The sequence below is a fragment of the Ascaphus truei genome, chromosome 11, assembly GCF_040206685.1.
Source record: "Ascaphus truei isolate aAscTru1 chromosome 11, aAscTru1.hap1, whole genome shotgun sequence".
Taxonomy (NCBI): domain Eukaryota; kingdom Metazoa; phylum Chordata; class Amphibia; order Anura; family Ascaphidae; genus Ascaphus; species Ascaphus truei.
This window is the reverse complement of record NC_134493.1, coordinates 51,199,379-51,222,378: the sequence shown is the minus strand read 5'-3', so window position 1 is coordinate 51,222,378 and position 23,000 is coordinate 51,199,379. Positions and strand designations below refer to the sequence as shown.

Here is a 23,000-nt window from a genome sequence, read left to right as displayed (position 1 = left end):
TAGGAAGGGTGCGATTAGACCAGCCCACTCAGCTTCTGGCCATCCCTCTCTCTGTGCCGTGCGTTCAAACGTGAGAAGATAGGCTTCCACATCATCCGAGGGTCCCATCTTCTGAAGGTAGTGGCTTGCCCTGGTCATTTTCGGGACTGGGGCTGCCTCTGTCAGTGGAAGGTTACTGATAGTCCCCCTCAGGATCTCGAGTTCCTGCTGTAAGCCCTGAGCGAACCGCTGTTGCTCCTCTCTCAGCAAGCGGTTTGTCTCTTGCTGGTTTGCATTCGCGTTTTGCAGGGCTTCATTCGTCTGTTGCTGGTTTGCATTCGCCTGTTGCTGGTTTGCATTCGCCTGTTGCTGGTTTGCATTAATCTCTTGCTGGGCTATTAGCAGCTGTTGCTGGGCTGCATTCGTCTGCTGCTGGTTTGCATTAGTTTCTTGCTGGGCTATTAACAGCTGTTGCTGGGTTTCATTCACGTCTTTCTGGGCAGCGACATTGCGTACCAGCGCACCCACCACGTCTTCCATCTTGTTTGCAGAGGATGAAAAAAACTTTTTTTTTTTTTTTTCTTTCAAAGTTCTTCAACCCGCAGACCCCCTAGTGCTCTGCCCGCATTCTCCACCATATGTGACAAACGGCTTACTCCAGGGCTCCGTCGTTTGTCCGGGACTGTTTAGAACACGGTCTTTTAGGGTAGGTTAAATGATGAGGCGTCACGTACTGTTCCTTTAAACAGGCTATGCCTGGTTTATTCAGTCCCAGGCACTGAGACTGCCACAGTGCATACAACAGAAAACAGATCAAAACAAAAGCTGCTCACCTGAGCGATAACTTAACTTAGATATCCCTGACTCAGGGTTGGAAGTGGCTTTTCCACTCCCAACAACAAAACAAGGTACTTTTGCAGTCTTACACAAATGAACAGAAAGATTGAACCTGTTTGGGGAAGAGGCTTCTCCCCTCTGTAGTTCAGCAGCCTTCCAGCCTCCTGGCTCTTGTGGAGAGACCAGAGCAAACAGGAAATCAGTCTTACATACCTGATTCCTAATTAGCATGACAGGTGACAGAAATCAGGCAGCAGACAAACTCTGGTCTGGATCTCTCATCCCTCAGTTCCAGCGCTTGCCAAACTGTGGGATGGAGTGTATGTATTATAAGGCTGCACTCCCAGGCCAAACAGGATAGAAACTGTCTAGTATCCTGGGAGCCCTATATACGGAATTTATTACCATCCCCTGGTTTCTGTCACAATATATACAATCTGAAGTGGCGCCTTACAAATTCTAAACATACGCAGATAGCAAAATAAATGTACAAAGCCAAGGTAAAACTAGACCACGAGTGTTATACATGAGGGCGATACAATGCTATATCAATATAAATGCAGCAACTAATACAGAATTAAAAAACTAATAATATATATTGACACAAAAAAACAAAAACCAGTCCCAATACGCTGTCCCCCAGTTTTTGGAGTGTTTGCAGCCTTAGAGGGGAACACCACTCCCTTGAAGATATCTAAAAAAACGACAAACAAAAAACAGGCGCACTCATAGTGTAGTAAAGTTACAACATTTATATGGCTCTGGATTAAAATATAAACTGCGCACTCACAAACAAAGCAGGATTATTCACATATACATACATACATATATATATATTAAAAAAAACATGCAGAATATGTAACACTATTAATTTCAATTGTTTTGCCTTTTTAAGAATCACTTTAGAATCCCTAAAATTAAGTGCAATTGGAATTAAATAAAAAATCTATATAATGCAAATAAAAATAACAAATACTCTGACATACTATAGCTGAAATGTATTTAGTTAAGACTGGAAGCGGCTGAGGAAACCAGCAATTGACAAGTAAGCAACATTTCGGCGCCCCGCTCCTCAGACAGCGCTCATTGTAACCGGAATGTTTTCATGCACAGCAATAACTGTGTCTAAAAATATGTCTACGGAATAATCCAGCTCAATCATCCCCCAAGTAATGGACTTCATGGGTTTCCAATGTGTGCTGCCATGTTCTGTATTCAGCATCTCTCTGCTGTCCAACTATCCCCTAATGTGACGTCGTTTTTGGCTCTGCCTAACAGGGGACCATTTGAGGACAGCAGGATGGTGTATTTGAAAAGAGTATTTCAATATAACAGTTTTCTTTTGAGACTGAGTTGGTTTTTTTTTTAGCAGTGACGTACCATATTCCCAGCGTTAGAAGTATATATGCTACTAGATCATTTATGTGAAATTACATTGCTGCAATTATAAATATCACTTGTGAGCACAGTCACATGTCTCAAACAGGTCTGCAGCCCTGCCTTTCCACATTATCTCCTAGCATACACTGCTTCCGCTGCAGCCAGGGATTCTGGGAAATAAAATGCAAATGAGCACATTGTGTCAATTTTTGTTTCGTGGCCATTTTAACATGGAACCCTTCAAGCCTGGGTTAAGAAGTGCAGAGCCAGTAAATGGACTTGCTAATAGCTGTTTCAACCTTTTGGGTCTCAGTGGTTAAAATGGCTTTGCGATGTTGCCGTAATAATAATAGTAATTACAGTGAACAGTGATGTGTTCAGTGAATTCAATCTTGATGATTGATTGACATTTATATAAAAAAAAATAACAAATCAGCAAGGTGCCATTCTTTAGTAATCATATGTGACATGTTTACTGTTTTCCTAGTAATCAGATGTCTAGGAGCGTCTTCATCTCGCTTGTGATAAGACTGTGTGGAAGCTCCTTTTCCACTTTCAATGTGTCACATCCTTCTTCCTAAGTAATCATCATGCTTTGCAATGCATTGCAGGCAGCGGTGGGATTCAACATTTTTAGCAACAGGTTCTCTCTCACGGGGGGAGAGAGGGAGAAAGCCGGGGGGGGGGGGGGGGAGGAAGAGAGACTGCACCGCCCTTTTATAGTGAAAAATGAAAAACAACAATATTTGATTGAAATTGAAAAATTATTTATTTGCCTTTCGTAAAATATTTACATACTGCTACCTGTTTGTCATTATACTGTTTCTTTTGTCCAGGGCAGAAACAGACCAGGGGGGGCAGAGGCAGACCAGGGGGGCAGAGGCAGACCACGGGGGGGGGGCAGAAACAGACCAGGGAAGGGAGGCAGAAACAGACCAGAGGAGGGGGGGAAGAAACAGACCAGGGGGGGCAGAAACAGACCAGGGGGGGCAGAAACAGACCAGGGGGGGGGGCAGAGGCAGACCAGGGGGGGGGGGCAGAGGCAGACCAGGGGGGGGGGCAGAGGCAGACCAGGAGGGGGCAGAGGCAGACCAGGGGGGGGGTGCAGAGGCACACCAGGGGGGGGCAGAGGCAGACCAGGAGGGGGCAGAGACAGACCAGGGGGGCAGAGATAGACCAGGGGGGGCAGTGAGAATCCTTCTCACACCTCCCCCAGTCCCTCACTCCCTCCCTCACGCACCTCCCCCAGCCCCCCTCGCACCGCCCCCAGCCCCCCTCGCACCTCCCCAAGTCCCTCTCACGCCTCCCCCCCTCCATGCCTCCTGGCTAGGGTATCCATATTTGTCCCGGCAAAAACTGTGACAAAATGTCACACATGCGAAGTCGTTTACTGGTTGCTCATGCGCAATCGGAGCTTGCGGTCGCGTGTGCGCACGAGCAGCCGGCAAATGCCGATCGCGCATGCGCAAGAGCAGTCGTGAATTGCCGATCGCGCATGCGCAGTTGGCGCTCGCCAGGGGTCCAGAAAACCAGGACAGCAGCTGAAAAAGTCAGGACACAGCCCTAAAAACTGTGACTGTCCAGGCTAAACTGGGACATCAGGTCACCCCACCTGTCTTCTTCTATCTCCCGGTTTTGCCGGATGCAGAGAGAAAAGCAGGGTCTGCCAATTTCTCCTCCAGCCATTAGGTGGCGCGGCGCTGATAAATGGCTGTGTCCCTGCGGCGAGGCCGCGGTAAAACACCAGCGGAGTCAAATGTCCCAGACTACCATCAGATCGCTATTTTCCAACTGAAGAGTCTGATCAGAGAAGATCAGAAAAAAGGTCCCCAAATGCTGCACTCAACCTATTAAAGTCTTAATCAAACCTGGTATTGGTGTCTTATTCAGAAGGTAAATATCTACCATGGGCTATATTAGGACCAATAAGAGAGACCGGTCATCATAACTACCTCTAAGGGGGGTAATAAAAAAAGAATCAAATTTGATTAACATATATACGTGACTCATAACGTGTACATTATTTAGTGTGTGAATATTAAAACCCCGGTCGTGAGGACCGGACAAACTCATATAGAAAAAGAATAAAGCAGCCAGCTGGGTGCTAGGTACCACACAGGTAGTATGTATATGGTAACCTCAATCTTAGAGTGCTGGTTCAATGTTACCTTTTAGAAAAGTATATGTATACTCATACTTAGCAGCAGTATATTGATTAAATTGTAGGTATCGCTATAGAGTGAATAGCAAACAGTCACAAAACGAAGCCTTGGTATTGGCATCAAATATCTCACAGATACAGATACTATAAGGGAGACTTCTCCAGAAATGTAGCAGCCATATAATTTGCAACGAAATGACCAGCAAATGTGTTACAGATGCACACCCCTCAATGAGTGGTTATCAACATGGTCTGATCACTTTAGCTTAAATGTAGCCATATACTTCTCCGTAATTCATGAATATATATGAGTGTGTTTTACCATACTTTTAACATAAAGTCTTTACTTTCTGATCACACTATGGTCGGTTCTCTTGCTTTATTATAGCAGTAAGGAAATGATCTATATCAGGGCTGCACAACACGCGGCCCGCGGGCCGCATGCGGCCCGCCTGGCCTCTCTGTGTGGCCCTCGATGAGATTTAAAAAAAAAAAAAAAAACTTTGAAAAATTTTTTTTTTTGAAAAAAAAAAAAAACTTTGAAAAAAAAAAAACTTTGAAAAAAAAATGGCGCCAATTCCCTGCGGTCCCGGCGCGCATGCGCTAGGCCCGCTCCGTCCCCCCCCCCTTCCCTGCTCCCAACGCGGGGCGGAAGGGGAAGCAACACACAGCTCCTCTGCGGGCCCGCTCCCCTCCCCCTTCCCTGCTCCCAACGCGGGGCGGAAGGGGAAGCAACATGCAGCTCCTCTGCGGGCCCGCTCCCCCCCCCTGCTCCCAACGTGGGCTGGAGGGGGAAGTAATAATTAAATAATTCAGCTCCTCCAGCGGCCTGCTTCTCACCGCTTCCCTCCGCGGCCAGCTTCTCGCGTCCCCCACGAGCTCACCTCCCGTGCCCTCCTCCCCCCCCTTCCCCCAACCCGCGCCCCCAAGCCCACCTCCCGTCCCAGGCAGCTGCCGCAGGGATATCGGGGGCAGGAGGAGCAAGCGTCCGGCGGCAACCTGCACCCACCCGGGTCAAGGTAAGTCACTGTCACTGTTAGTCACTGTCACCCAAGTCACTGTCACCCACCCACCCACTATCACCCACCCACCCACTATCACCCACCCACCCAGTCACTGTCACCCAGTCACTGTCAAGTCACTGTCACCCACCCAGTCACTGTCACCCAGTCACTGTCAAGTCACTGTCACCCACCCACCCAGTCACTGTCACCCACCCACCCAGTCACTGTCACCCACCCAGTCACTGTCACCCTGTCACCCAGTCACTGTCACCCACCCAGTCACTGTCACCCACCCACCCACTGTCAGTGTCACTGTCACCCACCCACCCAGTCACCCACCCACCCAGTCACTGTCCCACCCTGTCACTCTTCCCACCCAGTCACTGTGTCCCACCCCGTCACTGTCACCCACCCAGTCACTGTCACCCACCCAGTCACTGTCACCCACCCAGTCACTGTCACCCACCCAGTCACTGTCATAGTCACTGTCACCCACCCAGTCACTGTCACCCACCCAGTCACTGTCAAGTCACTGTCACCCACCCAGTCACTGTCACCTACCCACCCACTGTCACCCACCCACCCAGTCACTGTCAAGTCACTGTCACCCACCCAGTCACTGTCACCCAGTCACTGTCAAGTCACTGTCACCCACCCACCCAGTCACTGTCACCCACCCACCCACCCAGTCACTGTCACCCACCCACCCACCCAGTCACTGTCACCCACCCACCCAGTCACTGTCACCCACCCACCCAGTCACTGTCACCCACCCAGTCACTGTCACCCTGTCACCCAGTCACTGTCACCCACCCACCCAGTCACTGTCACCCACCCACCCACTGTCAGTGTCACTGTCACCCACCCACCCAGTCACCCACCCACCCACCCAGTCACTGTCCCACCCTGTCACTGTGTCCCACCCTGTCACTGTGTCCCACCCAGTCACTGTGTCCCACCCCGTCACTGTCACCCACCCAGTCACTGTCACCCACCCAGTCACTGTCACCCACCCAGTCACTGTCATAGTCACTGTCACCCACCCAGTCACTGTCACCCACCCAGTCACTGTCACCCACCTATCCACCCAGTCACTGTCACCCACCCAGTCACTGTCACCCACCCAGTCACTATCACCCACCCACCCAGTCACTGTCAAGTCACTGTCACCCACCCAGTCACTGTCACCCACCCACCCAGTCACTGTCACCCAGTCACTGTCAAGTCACTGTCACCCACCCACCCAGTCACTGTCAAGGTCACTGTCACCCACCCACCCAGTCACTGTCAAGGTCACTGTCACCCACCCACCCAGTCACTGTCACCCTGTCACCCAGTCACTGTCACCCACCCACCCAGTCACTGTCACCCACCCACCCAGTCACTGTCAGTGTCACTGTCACCCACCCACCCAGTCACCCACCCACCCAGTCACCCACCCAGTCACTGTGTCCCACCCAGTCACTGTGTCCCACCCAGTCACTCTTCCCACCCAGTCACTGTGTCCCACCCCGTCACTGTCACCCACCCAGTCACTGTCACCCACCCAGTCACTGTCACCCACCCACCCAGTCACTGTCATAGTCACTGTCACCCACCCAGTCACTGTCACCCACCCAGTCACTGTCACCCACCCAGTCACTGTCACCCACCTATCCACCCAGTCACTGTCACCCACCCAGTCACTGTCACCCACCCAGTCACTGTCACCCACTCACCCAGTCACTGTCACCCACCCAGTCACTGTCACCCAGTCACTGTCACCCACCCAAGGGGGAGAGTGATGTGAGGTGCAAGGGGGGGAGAGTGATGTGAGGTGCAAGGGGGGGAGAGGGATGTGAGGTGCAAGGGGGGGAGAGGGATGTGAGGTGAAAGGGGGGGGAGAGGGATGTGAGGTGCAAGGGGGGGGAGAGGGATGTGAGGTGCAAGGGGGGAGAGGGATGTGAGGTTCAGGGGGGGAGAGGGATGTGAGGTTCAAGGGGGGAGAGGGATGTGAGGTGCAAGGGGGAGAGGGATGTGAGGTGCAAGGGGGCAGAGGGATGTGAGCTGCAGGGGGGAGGGATGTGAGCTGCAGGGGGGAGGGATGTGAGCTGCAGGTGGTGGTGGGATGTGTGTGGGGTGTAGGGGGGTATTGTGTGTTTGATGTGGAGGGGGGTATTGTGTGTTTGATGTGGAGGGGTGTATTGTGTGTGGGTGAGGGGGAGAGATGGGGGTATGAGAGATAGATGGGGAGTATCGCAATGGTTGATAGTGTTGGGTTCTGGGGGAGATATGAGGATGATGATGGGTGCTGGAGGAGAGATGATGATGATGATGATGATGATGATGATGATGATGATGATGATTTTACCCGTGCGGCCCAATTTATTTTTCCTTGGAGCAGTTCGGCCCTTCGCACTTTACGAGTTGTGCAGGCCTGATCTATATGGAGAAGCCAGGCACGATGCCATAAAGATACCTTTATATACACCACACAAGAGAGACTTGTGAGTACACACCACCAGAATTTGAAGAAAGGAATCACTTTAATTGAAAACAGACATATTGCACTATATTTGGTGTGTTTTTTGTCTTTTTATATACCTGCGCTCCACAAAACACCTGGATTTCTACTACCATCACGGCCGCCCGCCCGCATCTGAGCACCGCCTCCCCGCCCAGCCACTGGCCCTCCCCTGCCAACGCCCCCCTCCCCCCGCAGTATCGGAGCACCGCCACCCCCCGCAGCCACTGGCCCAGCACCGCCCGCCGTATCGGAGTACCGCCACCCCCCCACCGTCCTGTCCTGCCCCCCCCCCCACCCCATCGGAGCACCGTCAACCCCCCAGCATCAGAGCACCAACCCCCCCCTCTCCGCAGCATCAGAGCACTACGACCACCCCACCCCCCCACCGCAGCCACCAACCAGCCTGTCCTGCCCCCCCACCCTACAGCATCAGAGCACCGTCACCCCCCCCAGCATCAGAGCACCAACCCCCCCCCCCCCTCTCCGCAGCATCGGAGCACCGCAGCCACCGGCCTAGCACCGCCACCCCCCCAGCCCGCAGCATCACCACCCCACCCAGCTACCGGCCCAGCACCGCCACTGGCCTGTCCTGCCACCCCCCCACAGCATCGGAGCACCGCCACCCCCCCCCCTTCCCGCTGACACCGGCCCAACACCGCAACCCCCCACAGCATCAGGGCACCGCCACACTCCCCCAGCCACCGGCCCAGCACCACCACCCCCCAGCCCGCAGCATCACCACCCCACCCAGCTACCGGCCCAGCACCGCCACTGGCCTGTCCTGCCACCCCCCTACAGCATCGGAGCACCGCTACCCCCCCCCTTCCCGCTGACACCGGCCCAACACCGCAACCCCCCACAACATCAGGGCACCGCCATCCCCCAGCCACCGGCCCGCCACCCCCCCTGTTGCATCGGAGCACCGCCACCCCCCCCCCACCGCAGCATCGAAGCACCCCCCACCCCTGCAGGCACCGGCACACCACCCCCCACCCCCCCTGCAGCCACTGGCCAGACCTGAGATCATCCCCAAGGTAAGTTCAGATTTTTCTATGTATTGGGGGTGTATTTTATATATGTGTTGGGGCATTTTATATATGTATTGGGGGAGGGGGGGTTGTGGTATTTTATCTATGTATTGGGGGGGTTGGGGTATTTTATATATGGATTGGGGATTGGGTACTTTCTATATATATTGGTGGGGGGGGGGGTTGGGGTACTTTCTATATGTATTGGGGTTTGGGGTATTTAATATATGTATTGGGGGGGGTTGTGGTATTTTATATATGTATTGGGGGGGGTTGGGGTATTTTATATATGGATTGGGCTCACACCTCCCCCCCCCACCTCGCTCACACCTCCCTCACCCCCCCTGCTCGCCCCTCCCTCCCTGCTCGCACCTCCCCCCCTGCTCGCACCCCCCCCTGCTCGCACTTCCCCCCCCTGCTCGCACCTCACCCCCCCACCCCGCTCACATCTCCCGCACCCCCCCTCTCGCACCTCCCCCCCTGCTCGCACCTCTCCCCCCCTGCTCGCACCTCTCTCCCACCCCGCTCACACCTCTCCCCCACCCCGCTCACACCTCCCGCACCCCCCCCTGCTCGCACCTCCCCCCCACCCCGCTCCCCTGCTCGCATCCCCCCCTGCTCCTCCCCCCCACCCCGCTCACACCTCCCTCACCTTCCCCCCTGCTCGCACCTCCCCCCCCTGCTCGCACCTCCCCCCCCTGCTCGCACCTCCCCCCCCTGCTCGCACCTCACCCCCCCCTGCTCGCACCTCACCCCCACCCCGCTCACACCTCCCCCCCCTGTGCTCGCACCTCACACCCCCCCACAAACAAAAAAGGTTGGGAATCACTGCTGTAGATGTTGGCATAGTTACACGAAACAAATTTTGGGAGTATCTGTTTCCAGCCATCCAATATGTAAATATGTATGCAAGCACGGGAATGGAATTGTTATTTTGCTTACATTATAACAAACTTATTTTGTCTGATAATTTGATAACACACCAGTTGTTATTGTATATCACAGTGAATTTTCAGATGTCAGAATGGCCGAGCAGTCCTGGTAAGGCGCTGCGTTCAGGTCGCAGTCTCCTCAGGAGGCGTGGGTTCCAATCTTCTGACAACACATTTTTATTACTAATTTATTTGGCAATTATACAAACCGTTCTACTTAACGTAAAATTACAATTCCGTAAGAGACAGCTACTGTCATTTCCCCTAATGGCCAGTTCTCACCTATGACTAGTATACATCTTATAATGTATGTTTTGTCTTGGGCATGAAACATTTCCCAAATCACCTTGCACGTGTTTCTGGGTACAAAAGAGTTCAGACCGCTAGTTCATAAAATGCATATTAATTGATCTAAATAATTTCCAAACTAAAGACTTACTAATATGATGCAATTATGTTATTTGCAGCTAAAACTGTCAGAAATACAGAAGTTCATTACAATGTACAGGCATACCCCGCATTAACGTACGCAATGGGACCGGAGCATGTATGTAAAGCGAAAATGTACTTAAAGTGAAGCACTACCATTTTCCCACTTATTGATGCATGTACTGTACTGCAATCATCATAAACGTGCATAACTGATGTAAATAACGCATGTGTAACGGGCTCTATAGTCTCTCCGCTTGCGCACAGCTTCGGTACAAGTAGGGAGCCGGTATTGCTGTTCAGGACTTGCTGACAGGCGCATGCGTGAGCTGCCATTTGCCTATTGAGCGAGATGAACTTACTCGCGAGTGTACTTAAAGTGAGTGTCCTTAAACCGGGGTATGCCTGTACTACATTATACTGTAAAAACAGAGAGCACTTTTGTGTAGACAGGTACCTTCACCAAAAAACTTCAATATATGCCTGCATGTCATATATGACAAATATCACAATGACAAATATCATTCAAAATAGAAGAAGCATTGCTAAATAGGATCAACAAGTAACAGATCCCCAATCTAGAGACAAAAATATGTAGCCCCCTTTCTCTCCTCCCCCCCTCCCTGAAACAAGTGATTCTACTGGCGGTTACTGCACCGGTTCTGCGGACTTGAAAAATTCCAGGGACAGGTGTGTGCGAGCCGGCTGAGTCCCACCACTGCAGGTCCCCCCGGCACTGAAGCGGTTAAAGGTAGCTCATTATTTTAAGGAAACCAGCTTACGTTGTGATTGTTTTGGTAAGTTTGTATTTGTCTGCAAAGTAGGACTCTGGTTACAGCAGATGAATCTTTAACTGGGGTAAATGAAAAATGGGTTTCTGGTTGCTGAATAATGGGAAAACAGAAGGTTATTGTGTTAGAAGAAATGATAGCTAATTACAGTGCAATTATTAATATTTCATTTTAGGGGGAAATTTCTAATGCCTCAATAAATAGGGATACATAATTCAAAATATACAGTATTATTAAATAGGATGCAATCAAGATGCATAATCATATTATATAGATAGCAAGAACGTTGGCTTTTAGATACACACTTACCTCTTGGTTCTGATTAAGATGCATTTTTCATATTCACTGGCTTCATGTGTTATTCGTATTGCAATCTGAAAGAAGGGAAATGATTGTGTTTATTAGGGTTCAGTCTTGGTGATTGACACCTTTTTGTAAAACAAATTAGCAAATTATAACTAGTATGATTATTATATGATATACTTGTGTCTTCCTCCTTAATCATATCCTCTGTCGCTCTACTTGTAAAACTCTAACCCAGGGGTGCGGACACGTTTCCCCGTGCGCACCCCTGCGTGCTCTTCTCGGCGCCTCACGCCCCCCACCCTGCTTGACCCCGGCATCAAATAATGCGCGGGGTCATGTGACATCACGTCGCCATGGTAAGGTGACGTCATGCGACCCCGGTTAACATGACGACGCGTCACTGGAAGGGAAGGTAAGTGCGTTATAGAGGTCTCGTGGGTCCCCCGGCACTTCATTTAAATGACTGGGTGGAGAGCGCGGGACCTCTATAACTGCTGCGCCCCCTGAAAATCTAGGGCGCCCCCCCGCAGTTTGTGCACCGCTGCTCTAAAACATGCCCTTATTCTCTCCCGTCTCGACTATTGTAACCTTCTACTGTCCGTCTTTCCTGCCTCTCACCGGTTTCCCTTCCAACCTATCCTAAACGCCGCTGCTAAAATCGCTTTACTTTCTCCTAAATTTGACTAAGCGTCACTCGTGCTGAAATCCCTCTCCTGTCTTTCTGTTAAATAATGTATTCTCCTTATGTATTTATATTGTTTATTATATTTATATTATGTTATTTATAAGATTGTCATGTGTATAACTGCTGTGAAGCGCTATGTACATTAATGGCGCTATATAAATAAAGATATACATACATACATATACAGAAGGTGTAGTTGAATGGTTTGCTCACCCAATGGCTGCTCTCTGTCAAAGCAAAACCCGCTCTCACCTTGATCCGGCAACTGCTGTTGTGGCTCCATTCTCACCATCTGTGATTGACGGTTAAATGTGATCCCGGTAAAGGTCTGATCAATGAAAGCGTCCAGATCCCCCAACTCAGTAGTGCCTGCAACACAAACAAGGTTACATCATTTACATATTTATCTAACTATATATATATATATATTCATATTTATATATATATATATTCATATATATTCAAAGTACCCAGGGACTCCTTTTCATAAATGTTACTTTTATGTCTGAAGCTCTTCTCCCCTTTGTGTTATTTATATTATTTGTTATTTATATGATTGTCATGTATATTACTGCTGTGAGGCGCTATGTACATTACTGGTGTTATATAAATAAAGACATACTTTCACATATTACACAGATACTGTAGATGTGGGTGAGTAGTTTAAGGTACCTGCTATGCAGTCCGGGCTGTCAGCTTCTTTAATAGCGGTGTTTGGCTGGAAGTGGAAAGAAAGTTGAAAAAGATTATGCACGTTCTTCCTAAATTCTTCATTTCTACTGCGCATATAAATGTATATCATTTATTCATCTGATGACCACGCAGGGGCTCTTGAATATAGCCGCCATGAAAAATCTCTCACAAATCATCTTAAATAATAACTTTATTTCATATATAGCACCTTTCTTCCAATAGGACTCAAAGCGCGTCACAATTACAGTATAATGCGCGGTTAGGACATAGCACATATGAATGTCCCGGTGTCCCGATAATCTTACTACTGTCCCAGTGTCCAAATAATCTTACTACTGTATGTATCTGGGGATGGGGGGTGTTGTTAGAGGGTGCTAATTGAGTGATAGTGGACGGGGAGGGGAGTGTGAGAGGAGAGATGGGGTCTAACAGAGGTAGTGAGGAAGAGTGAGGGGGGAGAGTGAGTGAGGGAGGGGAAAAGTGTGAAAGGCAGAGGGCAGGAGAGAAATACATAGGGAGAAAGGGTGGAATAGAGGAGGGGGAGAGCGAGAATATGTGAAAGGGCTAACAAAACCGCCGACACGGTCAAAACTCTAGTCCTGGTCCCCGGGAAATCTGTCGGCAGCCCTGGGTATCCCCTTTACCTTATTTATCCACTCACAAGTGCTTTGGCATTCATCTAATTCGTCTGGAATTTTACACGTGACGGGAATATCAGATGACAGTCTGTGGGGAGAGATGGAAATAGTGATTGTGGGAGTAAGTCGTGAGAGGACAGAGGGCGAGAGAAAGGTTATGATAGTGAGTATGTGAGAGAGTTGGAGGGCGAGAGAGTGAGCAGTGACAAAGAGAGAGGTGGAGAGTATGTTTGAGGAGAAAGAGCAGCAGGAAGAACAGAAGAGTATGAGAAGTAAGTAAAACACAGATAGAGGAAGGAAAGACGGGATGGATAAGTAATAGGGTGAGTGTGAAACGCGAAGGAGATACAGAAGTGATAATGAGAAGTGATAGGGTGAGTGTGAAACGCGAAGGAGATACAGAAGTGATAATGAGAAGTGATAGGGTGAGTGTGAAATGCAAAGGAGATACAGAAGTGATAATGAGAAGTGATAGGGTGATTGTGAAATGCGAAGGAGATACAGAAGTGATGATGAGAAGTGAGGGAGATACAGAAGTGAGAGATCGTGACAGGTACTCAATGTGAAAAGTACTTGTACCTTTTCCTCGCCGCTACCATTGTCCCCTGTAACGCCTGCAGCCACCGCACTGTCTCCAAACTATTCTCTGCAGACTGAAGACAAAGGGAACATGTGTTACCCCACCAAGCTGAAGAGCAGGGCTAGGGCCTCACAGCGGCCTTTAAAATGGAGGCAGGAGGGGTAACTGCATTAACTATCCTTCAACTAGGTTTCAATCCAGGTGCAATAATACTTTTTACCCCACCTTGTACCTTTCTAACAATGTTTTAAAGACTGGCCATTTATCTTCCGCATTTTCCCTACAATAACATCATCCCAATGTATTCCTTGTAGATTATTCCTCAATGTATTAAAATCTGCCTTTCTAAAATGTGAAGTCTTTGTTGAGCCCAAGTAATATGGTTTTTGATCATTTATTTCAAATGAGACCATGTTATGATCACTGTTGTCAAAATGTTCCCGAAATTGAATATTTGTTATTAATTCTACATTGTTCGATATTACCCAATCCAGTACTGCCCCTCTCCTGGTTGGTTTTTCAATAACTTGGGTCATGTAATTGTCTTTAAGCACCCCCCAAAACCTGTTTCCTTACATTGTAATACTAAGCTCATTGCTCCAGTCTGTCTGGATAATTAAAATCACCCATTATACAAACATGATGGTGTTAAACTGTTGTAATCTAATCTGAAACACCAAAATTACTATAAAGTATGGTTTAGTGTGTGTTAAAAATGTCCTCCTGCTGAAAAACCCAAAGACGGGAACGCCACAGTTTGACTGCATAATCGATTACACTTTGGCCCAGCTGCTGCCAATCCTGAATGATACATGGTTTTACAAATTTGTTTTTCAGTCCACCTAGTGACAGTTCTTCATCAGGCGTATTTTACGTACACATTTTGGACCATAATTCTTGCTCTGTCTCAAGCACTTTATAATGTGCTTATCTTCTGTGCTAAACACCATTTTGTAACTATACACTTGATGAGGTGATCACGCTGTCACCAATCCCCAAAAATATTTATTAGATTGTCAAATAATTCTTACACGTGATAATCTGCTGTGACAGACCTAGAGTTGATAACATTTCATGAAAATTAATTTTTCTGCAAGATATGATGAAAAATAAAAGGGGTCCCTTTTTTTTGTAACACAGTATGTAGGTATGTATGTATGTATGTATGTATGAACGTACACACACACATATACACACATATAAAGTAGGGCCCCGCTCATATGGCGGGTTCTGTTCCACGCCTCCGCCGAAAAGCGGAAATCGCAGTAAAGCGGGGCCCTACTGTACTGTATTGTACCTTTGAAAACAGAGATGCAGAGCTGTAAGCCGACTGTTTCGCTGACATGGCATCTGACAAGGAGTTGCGCGCGCGCTAAAACTGATTCTTAGTGACAGCCGGATCCTCCGCTGCTGAGCGCGTCATGCTGAAAATCGCCAGAAAGACGGAACAAGCGCCGAACCCAATGAATATGGGTATACATTGGGAAACGCCGTATGAGCGGAACGCCGCAAAGCGGGGCCCTGCTGTATACGAACACAATTTTGGGTTGTACCTGCTAACTGATATTTTTGTGTATGTGTGTATATAGTGTGTGTGTGTATTTTTGGAGCGGGATAGTTTATACGTACAAGCACGATGACCTTCCCATTCCTCAGCTCGATCTCCAGTGAGTGACGATGACCTATTGGATTAATAGAGCGCAACGACTGCACCTGTAGCGGTATAGAGATCAATTAATTTGTGAATGTTGGATGGTTTTGAGGGGGTGAAGGATCCGCGCCGCTGTAGTGAATAACTGCGCATGGCACTCACGTGTTGCATGTCTATGGTGCCCCACAGCTTCCCCTGCAGGAAGAGAGAGAACATGTCATGGGGGGAAACCAGATGAATGGATTCATCACCTTCTGCCTCTGAGTAATGCTGTGGACTAAAGCATGAAGGTTACTGCTGTTTAAGGCCAATTGTGGAAGCTAAAAAGTGCCACCCTCAACTTGGGTTATTCAGCAACCCATAGGTTGCTCTTGTGATGTATCCCTGAACGTCACACAAGGACCTTCACTCTAGGGACCATTATGACATTCAGCGCTCGTCACGTTAGTTTTGCAGCTCTCTAGGGGGAGATCCCAAGGTGTGGTGAACCCGATTGCAATGGAAGCGATCAGGTGGTTGTAACCCCAGATGTCCTGTGACCCTCTTATGCCGCCAGACCTCCTGCCGCAAAAGTTGTTATAGTGCGACAGTGCTGATCGTTCACTACTGCACGGACTCTTGTATTGACTTGAATGGGAGTTTCCATGCTATAGTTCCCCAATTGGGACTATTACACTTTGATGAATCACCCCCAAGTGCTCATTTTCATGTCTCCTTTCAGGACCGGAGTATCTGCAATATGTACAGAATCAAATAGGGAACCCCCGCTGCTGCTAAATATAGGTTGTGAGCGGTGCTCTTGGGTAAGTTTAGGTAATGAGAGAAGAGAAAGTTAAGTAACCCAAGTTAAAGAATACCTATAGGTATTTGATGAATCATTTATACATCATCTCCCGACATTGTTAGGATCCAGAGTATACACATTACACTCGACATAGGAGCCAGTGTACGTCTTGCCTGTTATTTTAATATCCTATATTTTAGTTTAAGAGTAAAGAAATATGTAATTTTAATTTTATCATAAAACATTGAGTGTGAGCCAGAGAGCTTTAACTTGGGTTACTTATCGTTCTCTTCTCTCATCTGCAATATGAACAGTTAGAAACCGAGACCAATCTCCCCCTCCCCCCAACTCTACCAGTGTAGTCCGGCCAGGGTACCTTTAAAGCATACGCTGTCACATCTTTGTCATTGCTTGCTGTTGTCTTGTAATATGACAGTTTCATTTTATCCAAAATAAAGAGGTACGTTCTCCAGTGGAACTTCTGAAAAGATAAAAAGTCCAGACCAGTTATTCCCGCTCGGTTCTTTGTGAAAGAACCAGTAAGCCACGGTCTACCAGACACCCAAGGGTGTAGGAGAACAACTAACTGATAACACAATGAATCACACTGTTTTGTAAGGAAGAGAAGACATTAAGATGAATTCATTTCTCACATTAAAGGGAATTAAGTATTAGGAAGTAATACTATTATATTAGCAAGGTTTTTTTTTTAAAATATACTAATTGTTTTACAATTCATCTCTCCCTAATATATATTACGTTCCATATGCCCATAACATATATTGTCTCTGTCGATGAAACTTCTGTAAACATAACTTTTCCTATTGTCAACATAACTCTGTGCCCAGGACATACTTGAAAACGAGAGGTAACTCAACGTAATATTTCCTGGAAAAAGATTTAATAAATAAAAATATACTGAATACATATGTATAAAAGTAAGTATACAGTAAATACAGTAGGTGTCTGTGTAATATATATATATAGATATGTATGTGTATATAATATTGGTTCTTGGCACTAACTCTTATTCTATATATACGGAAGTGGCTGTATGCGCCGTTTTCAGCGGGAGATTCCCTTTGATGCCTATGGGAATTTTTGGCTGGAAATGTGAAATTTTTGCATACAGTATATAGAAGCGTGTAGGACAATTAGACATGGCCGTTTAGCCGCGATCATTCGGCATAGCTCTTTCACTGCTGGACTTGTCTGCCAGGTTCGGTAATGTATCCCTCCAACCCCTTACCTATATTTAACCCCTAACTGTAGAAACCCAAACCCTCTCCCCCTAAAAACCCAAACCGTAAACCCTTACCCAAGTAACTCTAACCTTAACCCCTTACCCTCCCCCCTAACTGCCTTACCTTACGGCTGAAAGGGCCGCGGCACAACTGTCGGCAACTGAGTGGCTGCAGAGAAACGGCGGCTAATAGTCCCATTCCGTATATATAGAGAGATACTCCCGCTCATCTTCGTACCAGTACCCATCACCCACTTACCAGGTTTTGCCGTCTCTTTTCGAGGATCCCAGAGAGCACAGCTGGGGCATTTTTCCTCCCGTCCATCCCCTCAAAGTGCCACCACTTCTACCCTGGGGTAAGAGAGCGCAGGCTGGTGCAGAGGGACAGTATGTGAGTGCTGTGAAGCGTCAGCCTCCTGCAGTATATACACCAGGAAGTGCACGTGAGACAATAACACCACATGGACTTTGCTCTATAAGGTAATTACTGCAGTAATCAAAGTTCAGAATGATATTGCCATTAGGTAAAAAGGGAGTTACTCTTCAATGTTACACAGAACTAAACCTTCAAAGTGGCTTTCAGCATGGAAGGTGTCTTATGTTCAATGTCCAATCTGCTTAATTATTCTTACTGAGTTCTTTGATAGTGTGTGTCAATTGCTAAAGGCGAGGCTGGAGATAAGCGGCTTTGTATCGTGCAATTTCACCCAAAAATCTGCTGCTATTAAGAGTTGTGTGTTGAGGCGTTGGCATATCTTGTCGTGTGACACGCATCAGGCTACACAGTTGCCAGGTCCACCCTTGTTTTGCTACACACGTGGCTGAAATATCAGGGACACACCTGTCTCCACTGATCCAGTGGATAAAAATAGTACATCATCACAATGGTTAGCCAGACCCAACTGTGTATTTAAGTGCAATCGCTCTATGAATTGCCAACATCTTTTTATACACACTTTACGTGGCACCACAATTCCCATCAAGGACTGAATGAACTGTATGACCAAATTTGTGGAGCACTTTATTAAGTTCCCATGTCGTCTATACTACATTGGAAAGACAAGTCGAATGTTCAAGGAGAGGATGAGTCTGCATAGGTTGGCAACCCATAAGGCACTAAAATAGCAGCCCAGCTGATGACCTTAGATATTAACGTCAACCTTGTGATTGACCAATCTAAACACCGCAGGCAATTGTGGTATCATTTTGGACTTGAAGGCGATCCGTAGTTCTCAAGCCAAGGAGCCGTGACGTCCCACGCCGGGACGGGCGCAACGAGACAGGCCCCGACAGCAGACTACACGCAGAGGAGACTCAGAAGACCCAGGGGAGGCGGTGAGAGTGCGGTGACCCTCCGTTTTTCACTAATGATTTGACAAATGCTTGTTTTTACTATGCACTTTGTAAGTGCGCACTTTTATATCTTTTTTACATAAAATTTGAATATCAGACCGATCACGCTATGTAGTGTCCTCTTGTCTCTCCTATATATATCCGCATACTGCTGAGTGTGTCCCTGAGGGAGATCCAGACTGCATTTATTCCATACGGGTAGCAGCCCAAATTGCAAACTGCTCAATATACATCTGAATCTTGAGCCAAGATTACAGCATAAGAAAGATTATTGCATTCTATACATCTGCACTTAAATTTGTGTATTCTCTTTCTTCTTATCCCACATATGCTCCTCCTGGATTGTTTGAAATACTGCTCCAGCTAAAGCCATGGAGGTTTGTAATGAATATCTATGTGTTGCAGCTTTTGCTGTGTAATAAATATGACAAATCCTGAAAAAAAAACATGGCGATTTCCGTTTTGCATTGTCAGCTTTCCTTTTGTATAGCTCCACTGGTGTAAAAGTACATTTATTTTGAGTTTACATTTTAATTTAAAGTTGCAGATTCCCCAAAAATGATCCTGAAAAGTGAGCTTTAAAGTTAATTTTTATTTTCTTGTTCCAAGTTTTCTTTTTCACGTTTAAGATTTGTTAGGCCCAAAGCCTGCAGTAGAGTTTTCACACGACAACCCCTGCCGATGTTTGCCATGCAGAAGTTAAACAAACTTATCAGAGAGAATGGGTGGGTCTTTTTCCTGAGCTCTTTAGATAAGGTATTTTTTTTTAAAGTCCAGTGACAAAATGGGAGAAGCTGAGCGGCCACGTTCACTTCAGTTTTGGTCTCATTATTCATGGATAAAACACGCAGTTTAAAAAACGATCAGCACAAGGAAAAAGTAAACACTGTACGGTGTGGGAAAGAAATCTTTAACAAAAACACAAAATACATGCGGAATGGCACCTTTAAATATGCCTTTGAAGCACTATAGTAAACCCCATTACTTTCTAGATTAAATCCTATCAACTCTGCTGGCAACACTGTACCTTGTATCCACTACTTTTTTAGTGAAATTGTACTTCCTCTCACCTACATATACATAAGTCAATTGCATGTTCTCCCGGTAATAATTGAAAAAATGTTCCTTTATTTCTTTGCGATGAATCGGTATATACTGTAAACAAGATTTGGGCGCAGGTCGTGGTTTTACACGTTTAGTCTCGGGGGACACACATTATTTTCCAGCTCAGTTTGTTTTTTAATGTCCAGTTGCAGCTTTCTGAAATCAAGTCTCAAAATGCCTTAAATGAGCTATTGAACATTAGTCCGAGTTTAATGCGATGTCCCTACTTTCTGCCTCAGGAGGCGGCCATCTTGGATCTGTGATGTCATTTATGCTACTGAAAGTATGAGAGCGGTTACATTGCACAGATTGATTACCAATCCTCATGGTTTCTGCTGTCCTATATCTTTGTGCAGCTGGTTGAAGATACTTGGTGAAGATAAAAGGGAGATGAGAACAAGTATGTATTGTTCCAGAAGCCAGGAGAATCAATGCTCCGGCAGCCTCTCTGATACTTCAGTCTTCAATGACACAGGAAACCCGTCGGCCTCTTAAAGGAACTGCCCAACCCCTGCCCCCCCCCCCCCTCTTTATTTTGTACATGGCTGGAAAACAGGAATTCCTGGAGATGCAAACCTAGGCAATGCACCGGGACTTCCGTGTATTTATATCCCACGCGTGACGTGGCCCGGTAGGAAGCTGCGACAAATGGCCCACGTGACACGGGATATTTAAACGGAGGTTTAGTTTTCCCTGGAGGGGGGGGCGGTACTGGCGCTGCCTTTCCTGGTATGTGTCTCAGGAACTAGGGGGTCTCCAAAACATTGCAGCTCCGGGGGCCTACTGCTTCAACCCCGTGTAATAATAATAATAATTTTTTTTTAAAATGGAGTTAGGGGGAAAATGTGTCTTTTAATGTGAATATAATTATATATCCATGATTTTAGTTGTGATTTCCAATCAAAACAACTTTTTACTCCGCGGCTATGCTGCCACAAGCATACCCTGTAGGCCCGTATTCGATATGCTGCGAAGCTATGTTTCCGGTGCTGGAGAAGATGCGAGTCCTCTTCATTTGAATGGAGCTGATCTCTTCTCCAGCAGTGGGAAGCATATTCATGGCGTATTCATTAAGAGATGTAGGCTGAGCATTGCACGGAGCGTGTGTCGTACCCATCAGTCTGGCAGCAAAGATATGAAACATGCAGGCCACGCATTGCACAAAAGCTAATTAATGGCGCAGTGATATGGTGTTAAATCAGAGGTGTCCGACTCACGTCCTCAAGGGCCACCAACAGGTCAGGTTATCAGGATATCCCCTGCTTCAGCAGTCAGAGACTGAGCCACTGATTGAGCCAGCTGTGCTGAAGCAGGGATATCCTGAAAGCCTGACCTGTTTGGTGGCACTTGAGGACTGGAGTTGGCCACTGCTGTGTTAAATCTTCACTTTTAACAGGGCTTTAAAAGGGGAGTTCACTCTTGGCTCCAGCCTGGTGATAAGGTAACCAGATTCCCTCCCCCCCCCTATCTTTCCTAGAAAAGGGGACGGAGCACGGAAGTAATAAGGACATTAAACCCCACCCTAGACTTCAAGATCACTGTAATTAGTTCCCTTTGGTCCTACATGCGACTGCTCCTCTAATTAGTGTGACAGACACAGAGGTTCAGACACAAAAGGGGGGGATTTTTCCTATAGAGAGAACAGTTAAAAAGCTGCATAGAAGTCCCTCACCTGCCAAAGTCTCTGTTCGTGCAGAAAGAGAAGCAGAGCAATTAAAAGAATAGGAAACCTGTGTTGCCCCTGAGTCTTTTTCAGAAGAAAGCAGACAGTGGGTAGGGGGATTCAGAAGGTAAACCAACCCCTGGAGTGTAGGCTGGTCAGAGCCTAAGTAAAAATGGGGATAAGATGCACCCCCAATTTTCTGTTGTCAGTCACAGCGATTAGCGCTGTGGGGAGAAGGGAGGGGTTAGGAGTTCATAGGCCTTGTTGAGTTTTCCTGGTCCTCCGGGTTATTTGCTTCGGAGCAGCGCTTTGTATAGTGTGATTCCTACGACGGCAGCAACTGTGGCTCCCAGCGCCACTCGTAGCCAGAAGGAGGCGGTGCTGAGCTCCGTGTCGTGCAAGTGGCTGAGGAGAGACATAAGGGAGGCCGTCACTGCAAAGCCCTCTGGGAAAGGGAGTATGTGTATCATGCTCTGCCTGTGATGCCTCAGCTATGCTGTCTGACCATATGGCTCCTATTTACTTAGAGTATCCTGCATTTACTCAGCTTTGCCTTTGAGGTCCCTCTGGCCCTATTATTCCCCCCTTAAACAATTTGTCCCTCCCTATACTTACTTTGTCTACTCTGTAATTCTCCTTAACCCCTGGAGTGCCCCATGATATATCAGATGCCGTATGTCCCGGGCTCTTTGCTTGTTCTCTAGGGGTGACCCTGAGGAGTGCTAAACGCGACCTGACCGGACAAGGCACAGAAGAAGCGACTTCCCCACTCGTGTAATCAGTGACGTCGCTATCATTTGATCGCTATAACTGCAATGTGATGTAGGGGCAGTGGCACTCAAAAGGGTTAAACTCCATATTTACCCCCCACCCCCCCGTTGGTTCTTATCTGGTGTCAAATTCTGTGTGCCGGAGGGTGGGAGACGTGGGAAACGTGCGGAAGCCGTTCGCCACGGAAAGGGTGTGGCTTCGTGGGACAGCTTACTGTGCATGCAGAAATGGTATTATATTAAAGAGAATTTAACAGTGCCTGAGAGAGATAAGGAGATCCTAAATATAACAGAAAGCCACGGATCAAAGCGGGTCCGAGGTTTTACAACAGACAGGAAAATGGGATTGCTGTCATTCGGTTTCTTCGCCCTCCTTCCTGTATGCACTCAGCTCTCTATTCTCTCTCCTCTCCCCCCCCCCCCCTGGTTATCCCTCCTTGCAGGTTGCATACACCTGTCTTCTCTTTTCTACTTGTATTATCA

General features: G+C 47.5%; 2 protein-coding genes across 5 annotated transcripts in view; both read right to left on the bottom strand.

Annotated features, from left to right (window-relative positions):
• Positions 1-1,344: 1,344 nt before the first annotated feature.
• LOC142463442 (uncharacterized) lies at positions 1,345-19,437 on the bottom strand. 4 transcript variants are annotated; one of them, XR_012787437.1, is made up of 11 exons: positions 17,887-19,437; positions 16,761-16,865; positions 15,763-15,795; positions 15,579-15,662; positions 13,949-14,022; positions 13,376-13,457; positions 12,711-12,756; positions 12,291-12,407; positions 11,357-11,421; positions 11,039-11,140; positions 1,345-1,510 (listed from the first exon to the last, which is right to left on the bottom strand). XR_012787437.1 is itself a non-coding variant. In XM_075566200.1 (10 exons), exons 1-9 carry the CDS (start codon positions 17,950-17,952, stop codon positions 11,399-11,401), a joined length of 630 nt encoding a protein of 209 aa, XP_075422315.1. In that variant the 5' UTR covers positions 17,953-19,437; the 3' UTR covers positions 9,809-11,140; positions 11,357-11,398. The 4 variants fall into 4 exon arrangements, 3 of the variants coding, with proteins under 3 accessions (XP_075422315.1, XP_075422316.1, XP_075422317.1); XM_075566200.1 differs by lacking the exon at positions 1,345-1,510 and having other exon boundaries at positions 9,809-11,140; XM_075566201.1 differs by lacking the exon at positions 1,345-1,510 and having other exon boundaries at positions 9,809-11,140; positions 16,782-16,865.
• A 648-nt stretch (positions 19,438-20,085) lies between these two features.
• The window catches only part of RHOT2 (ras homolog family member T2), a 30,533-nt gene continuing 27,618 nt past the window's right edge, over positions 20,086-23,000 (bottom strand). Inside the window, exon 19 of the mRNA XM_075566199.1 lies at positions 20,086-22,152. Within this exon, the coding sequence (XP_075422314.1) occupies positions 22,035-22,152 (118 nt within the window). The 3' untranslated portion in view covers positions 20,086-22,034. The remainder of the gene's footprint in view (positions 22,153-23,000) is intronic.

Coding starts and splice junctions, on each gene's coding strand:
- LOC142463442 (XM_075566200.1), bottom strand. CDS start 17,952: ATGGACGGGAGGAAAAATGCCCCAGCTGTGCTCTCTGGGATCCTCGAA. Junction 16,866..17,886: donor AAAAGAGACGGCAAAACCTG/GTAAGTGGGTGA, acceptor TTATCTTTTCAG/AAGTTCCACTGGAGAACGTA. Junction 15,796..16,760: donor TGACAGCGTATGCTTTAAAG/GTACCCTGGCCG, acceptor CTCTTCCTGCAG/GGGAAGCTGTGGGGCACCAT.